The sequence below is a fragment of the Tripterygium wilfordii genome, chromosome 2 (genome assembly GCF_013401445.1).
Source record: "Tripterygium wilfordii isolate XIE 37 chromosome 2, ASM1340144v1, whole genome shotgun sequence".
Taxonomy (NCBI): Eukaryota; Viridiplantae; Streptophyta; class Magnoliopsida; order Celastrales; family Celastraceae; genus Tripterygium; species Tripterygium wilfordii.
The window spans coordinates 2,646,592-2,653,549 of NC_052233.1; the positions used below are offsets into that span (position 1 = coordinate 2,646,592).

General features: G+C 38.1%; 1 protein-coding gene across 1 annotated transcript; it reads left to right on the plus strand.

Annotated features, from left to right (window-relative positions):
* The first annotated feature begins 5,331 nt into the window (after positions 1-5,331).
* Positions 5,332-6,723, plus strand: LOC120009433 (zinc finger MYM-type protein 1-like). Its single transcript, XM_038860040.1, has 2 exons — positions 5,332-5,910; positions 6,025-6,723. Exons 1-2 carry the CDS (start codon positions 5,332-5,334, stop codon positions 6,721-6,723), a joined length of 1,278 nt encoding a protein of 425 aa, XP_038715968.1.
* The last annotated feature ends 235 nt before the right edge of the window (positions 6,724-6,958 follow it).

The window sequence follows — 6,958 nt, forward strand, 5'->3', positions numbered from 1 at the left end:
GTAGACAGTCGGGCAATTAATCGAATCACCGTTAAATACAGATTTCCTATTCTACGACTGGATGATATGTTGGATGTCCTTGAAGGTTCGAAATTGTTTTCAAAAATTGATCTGCGAAGTGGGTACCATCATATTCGAATCAGGTTAGGGGATGAGTGGAAGACAGCTTTCAAGAGTAAAGATGGGTTATATGAGTGGTTGGTGATGCCTTTTGGGTTGTCTAACGCGCCGAGCACATTTATGCGACTCATGAATCAGGTTCTTCATCCTTTTATTGGCTCTTTTGTTGTAGTTTATTTTGATGATATACTAATCTACAGTAAAACGAGGGAAAAGCACCTGAGACAGTTGGAGCAGGTTCTTTGTGCATTGAGAGAGAACAAGTTGTACATGAATCTGAAAAAGTGTACGTTCTGTACAAATAAGTTACTATTTTTGGGATATGTAGTAGGCAAGGATGGTATACAGGTGGACGAGGAGAAAAACCGAGCCATCTGTGAATGGCCGACGCCAAAGAATGTTTCAGATGTGCGAAGCTTCCATGGGTTGGCCGCTTTTTGTAGGAGATTTGTGAGAGATTTCAGTACCATCACTGCACCTATTACAGAGTATCTGAAGAGGGGCAAATTTCAGTGGGGAGAAGCTCAAGAATTCAGTTTCACTTTAATTAAAGAGAAACTCTGTGCTACACCAGTTTTAGCTCTTCCAAACTTTGAGCGAGTATTCAAGCTCAAATGCGATGCTAGTGGGGTAGGAGTGGGAGTTGTTCTTTCACAAGAAAAGAGGCCTATTGCTTTCTTTTCTAAAAGTTTTTTGAGGCCTGACAAAAGTGGAGTACATATGATCAAGAATTTTATGCAGCTGTCAGAGCTTTGAAGCAATGGGAGCATTATCTAATTCAAAAGGAGTTTGTGTTGTACACGGATCATCAAGCGTTGAAATTTATTAATAGTCAAAAACAGGTTAATAAAATGCATATTAGATGGGTGACATTCCTACAAAAATTCCCGTTTATCATCAAGCATAAATTTGGAGCTTTGAATCGAGTTGCTGATGCTCTTAGTAGGAGGGCCTTGTTGTTGATCACTCTTTCCCAAGAAATCGAGGGGTTTGAGTGCTTGAAAGAATTATATGAGATAGATTCAAATTTTCAAGAAATATGGAGGAAATGTGTTAACAAAGAAGCTGCCACAGATCACTACATCAACAATGGGTTTTTATTCAAAGGAGACAGACTGTGTATTCCTGTTTCTTTTTGCATGAGAAACTTATTCAAGATCTGCATAGTGGAGGCTTGAGTGGCCACTTGGAGCATGACAAAACAATTGAAGGGTTGGAGGAGAAGTATTTTTGGCCTCAGCTGAAGCGAATACAGGAACAATTGTGAGCAATTGTTATATCTATTAGACCTTGAAGGGTCAAGTACAGAATACGGGTTTGTACACACCACTCCCTGTTCCTGATGATGTCTGGCAGGATGTCTCCATGGATTTTGTGCTTGGGTTACTGCGTACACAGTGAGGTGTGGATTCGATTTTTGTGGTGGTGGACAGATTGTAACGCCCCGACCCGGAATGCGCTACTTTTGGAACTCTATAAATTGAACTACAATAAATTCAATCATCAAACCACCAAAACAACAGTTCGACCGCACCTCCCCATAATATAGAGGATGCCAACCTGGAGTAACACGCAACAATTTCACAAACATATTCACAACCTAGGCAGGGCCTCCGACCATCTAACAAGAACATCACAATTTAAATTCTCAATTCTAAGCAGGGCCTCAGGCCACCTAGCAATCATAGCATCAAGAAAATTCTCACATCTAAGCAGGGCCTCAGGCCACCTAACAGTCACATATAATTTCTCCGCACAACAACATATATAGTCAATATCCAGCACAAATAGCAATTCTGAAAACATAAGAATCGTCAGGACTCGAAGTCCACAAACCCGGTTCGGGAGTCCCGATCACACGGAGTACCCTCCCTACCGTCCATCCCGTCATCGAACAGGGACATCACACAATGTCTCGACAAGGTAACATAATTACGACAAAATAATAACATATATCAAGTTTAGAACTATTTAGTCCTATCACCCTCCAGGGGTCCATCCATTTCACGCACCCTCCTCCTGATCCGCGACCCTGGTACCGGCACTAGACTCACCTGCGAGGAGGGAATAGGAGAAAGAAAAGGGTGAGCGAAAGGTCCAGTAGGGAATAATAAGGAGTAATTGAATAAATAAGGCTGAAATATTAAATAGAGGCACAAATGTAACAATATGATAGCTAACATCATGTACATCAAACACAAGTAGATAACTACACCATATGAGATCCTAACTTGGCCCACCGACATCCCTACACATATTGGGACCCTGAACAGCCCAACGGCATCATCACATGGTGTTCAAGCACATATGAAATCCTGATCCGGCCCACCGGCATTCCCGTAGTCATGGGAACCCTGAACGGCCCAACGGCATTCCACATTTCACATCAATCACAACTATGAGATATATGGGTCCAAAGCCGACATCTTCCATGCAATTACAATGTATGTCCAACATGGTTATGCAATAGGTAACCTACAACCTATATATATACATATACTACTACATGATGCATGTTCAAGAGTAATTCATGCTCAATGGAAGATTGAACAAACGGGGTATGCATTATAATTAAATCATATAATAAATAAATCACAAAGTGGGGTTATTATCCCTTAGGCACAATTAAGGCGAGAATGCATCATAATGAGCAATGGAGAAAAATAAATGTTCCCAATAGGAATACATATTCAAAGAGAATAACAAAGGATGGAATTTCCCTACCTCGCACTCCAAAAATTAGCTATGTAAATCAATACTCAACCTTGACTTTTCCCGGCCTCAACCAACCTATTATTCGGTAAACCCATCCTCCAATCAATATAAAAACAACTTCAATTGCACATATCCAATACAATTTAATTCAATAAATCAAGAACTCCTTACCTTCTCTTACCCAAAACTTCCCAAATTCTTGAACTTCACCTACTCAAGCTTACTACTCCAATCGACAATAGGATCTAGCAATACAACCATAAACAAGTCTAAATCAACTTATTATATCACTAATTTCATCTAGTTTAGATAATTTCCCCCAAATCCACAAAACCCATAAACCCTAGAATCCCAAATCCCCCAATCTTTAGATACTAACCTTTAGGTTTAAGAAACTTAACAAGGTTGTAGAAACAAGTAGAGAGAAGGGATTTAAACTTCCTTTAGGCCTCAAATGATGTAGGAACCCATGGGTTTGAGTTTGGGTTCAAACCTTGAAAGATTAGAACAAAGAGAGAAATTTAAGAATGTGTAAGCTAGAGAGAGAAGTTAGGAATCCAACTTGAAACAACTTGAAAGGGAGTAATCTTACCTTGATTGATGATCTTAGATTGATGGGAGGGAGGAAATTTGAGAGAAAATGGGGTTTAGGGTTTGTTTAGGTCGGGTATTTTGAAAGAAATCGCGAAAATGAGTGTTTTTAAACAATCTCGGGTTGTAGATTTTAGGATAGGTGTCCGGACACTTATGCCTAAAAACCCCTCTGTTCAGTTTTCTTCTATATCTGTCCGGACGGTTTTGAAAACTGTCCGGACGGTTACCCTTGTAATAAAAAAATTTCAGTTTTAAACCCCTCGTACACCCCCCAAATCACTCGGTATTAATTTCTAATGATTTTATACATATCTCTATACTCAACACATGATGATTCTACTTATTTTCTAAAAGAAAAAGAAGTTTGGGGTATTACACAGATTTTCGAAGATGGCTCATTTTATACCTTGTAAAAAGACTCTTGATGTGTCCAACATAGCCAAGCTTTATTTCAGGGAGGTGGTTCGGTTGCATGGTGTCCTAAAACCATCACGTTTGATCGGGATACTAAATTTCTAAGTCACTTTTGGATCACTCTATGGTGGATGTTTGGAACCAAATTAAATAGGAGTACTACAGCTCACCCGTAAACTGATGGCCAAACCGAGGTCACTAATCGAACTCTCGGTAACATGGTGCGTAGCGTGTGTGGAGACGCCGAAACATTGAGATTATGCACTACCTCAATTCAGGGGCGAAGCTACGTTAGCTGACCCCCCTCAAAATTTTTCTTATAACCCTTATTATATGCAAATTTTCATAAAGACCCCCCTAAAAATAAAATAAACTACAAAAAGACCCTTCTGAATTTTTCTCATCCTATCTTCATGGCCTTTGGATCTCTAAAGACTCTTATACACCATTGGATTTGCCTACCAAAACAAGGTTATTATCAAGAAAAAGTTTATTGCAATCAAAAACAATTATTCTCTCTTGCACGTAAATCCTCCTCTCCGTTCTGACTTCTGCAATGAGCGTTCGCCCACTCTTCCAAATCGACATGATCGGCACGTTGTCAGTCTCTGGTTCTCTTCTTCCGTGCTTCGTCTACCTCATCTAGTCTTCTTTGTCTACCTGGTTCTATTTTTCTCACAATCTCACTGTAAGTTGAGCTAAGCACTTGAGCCTCTGCCTCTAGGTCATCGACTCATCGTTCGTGAATCGTAGAGGGGCAAAAATCTGAAAACCATGGTAATTCCTTGGTTTCTTTTTCTATGATATCATTAGATTTTGATAGCTTCAATTTCTAAATTCGAACATATTGTCTATCATTCAATTAATAATTGTAGTTTGTTCCGTTATTCGGTTTCTGTAATTGTTCCGTTGTTTGGTTTCTGCAACTGCAATTGTTCAATTAGTATTTAGTAATTGAAGTTTGTCTATTGAAATTAAAGTCTAGTTTCTAAACCATGATAACTAGCTAAGTATGTACTGTACAATTGTAATTGAATATTGTAAATATAGAAGTTTGTCTTTCTTTTACAGATTTGAGTCTTTGACTATTTCAATTTGAGTCTGATTATCAATATATATTTGGGTAATTGGCAATTGAATTCATTGATACAAACAACTAAGCAAGGAGACAATAACTGCAGTAAGGCACAAATCCATCTATTTTGCTAGTTTGCTTTTATCGTGTTCTTATTGTAAATATTGAACTTTGTCTTTCTTTTGCAGATTTGAGTCTTTGACTATTTCAATCTGATCAGTCTAATTATCATTATATATCTGGGCAATTGGCCAATTGAATTCATTGATACAAGCAACTAAGCAAGGAGCCAATAACAGTAAGGCACAAATTTCCTAGTTCTCTTCTCTAAAGTACTTTTAAGTGTTGTGATTTGTAATTGTGAACTATGTTTTTTCTTTGCCAGGATTGAATTGATATGTTAGTCTCTATCAATGGATAAATTTGTCACCAAAGTTAAGCGTACAATAGTGGATTCATCTTCACCCATGACATCAAAGAAAGATCGTGCAGAGATCGATTATGAAAATCTTCTTGCAGACCTGGGGTTACGATGTTCAATATGGGATTATGGCCCTCATGATATAGATCGCGTTAGGCGTTCATACTTACAGAAGGGTCCTTGTCAACCTATTTGCCATGAATTTCCACAAACCCTTATGGTGGATGAATTAAGAAGGTTCAATAAAGATTGGTTTGATCAATACTCTGATTGGTTGGAGTATAGTGTAGCAAAGGATGTAGCATATTGCCTCTATTGTTATCTTTTCAAACCCAAAAGCAATCAAGGTGGTGGAGATGTATTTGTCGGTGTTGGGTTTAGCTCTTGGAGGAAGAAAGAGAAGTTTGACCAACATGTTGGGAAACATAATAGTGCTCATAATCAAGCAAGAAGAAAGTGTCAGGATCTCATGAGTCAGAGACTTACTGTAAGTATTTCTACTTTGTTCACTAGTAACACAAATAAATGCAGAATTGACTATCGAACTCGCTTGAGTGTGGCTACTAATTGTGTATGATTTCTCTTACGACAACGTTTATCATTTCGAGGTCATGATGAATCTGAATTGTCAACAAATAGAGGAAACTACTTGGAGCTATTTCACTGGTTTGGTAATCACAATCAGAAAATCAATAGTTCCTCTTTTGAAAATGCTTCTAAAAACTCTCAGTTGGTTTCATCTGATATTCAGAAGGATCTTTGTATTGCTGCTGCTATTGAGGTCACCAATGCCATTATCAAGGATATTGGAGAATCACCAATTACTCTTTTGGTTGATGAATCTCGAGACATATCAACCAAGGAACAAATGGCAATTGCTTTGAGGTATGTTAACAAAAAAGAAATGATAGTAGAGCGTTGCATTGGTATTGAGCATGTTGCTAACACCACGACTATCTCACTCAAGGCTTCTATTCAAAAATTATTCTCTCAACACAAGTTAAGCTTATCAAGCTTGATTGGTCAAGGGTATGATGGAGCGAGTAACATGCAAGGTGAATTTCGTGGTTTGAAAGCACTTATATTAAATGAGAATCCTTGTGCTTTTTATATTCATTGCTTCGCTCATCAACTTCAATTGACTCTTGTTGCCATGTCAAAAAATCATGCTCAAGTGGAGTTTCTTTTTGAAATAACTTCAAAAATCATGAATATTGTTGGAGCATCTTGCAAAAGAAAAGACATTCTCTTAGCTAAGCAGAATGACAGAGTACTTGAAGCATTAAAGAAAGGAGAGATTCTTAGTGGAAGAGACTTGAATCAAGAAATTAATTTGCAGCGACCGGGTGACTCGTTGGGGCTCACATTATGGTACATTAATTAGACTCATTTCTATGTTTTCTTCTGTGAGTGAGGTACTTGAAATCATAATGGATGATGGAATAAGTTCTGAACAAAAAGTCGATGCTGAAGTTTTGTTGGAGATAATGCACTCATATGACTTTGTGTTCACTACGCATTTGATGAAGAGTATATTGGGAATTACTAATGATTTGTCACTAGCGTTGCAAAGAAAAGAGCAGGATATTGAAAATGCATTAAACTTAGTGAAAATATTT

Excerpts from the sequence above, each read along its gene's own strand:
- LOC120009433 (XM_038860040.1), top strand. The coding sequence starts at position 5,332 with ATGGATAAATTTGTCACCAAAGTTAAGCGTACAATAGTGGATTCATCT. Across the intron at positions 5,911-6,024 it reads TGAGTGTGGCTACTAATTGT|AAAATCAATAGTTCCTCTTT; the intron begins GTATGATTTCTC and ends AATCACAATCAG.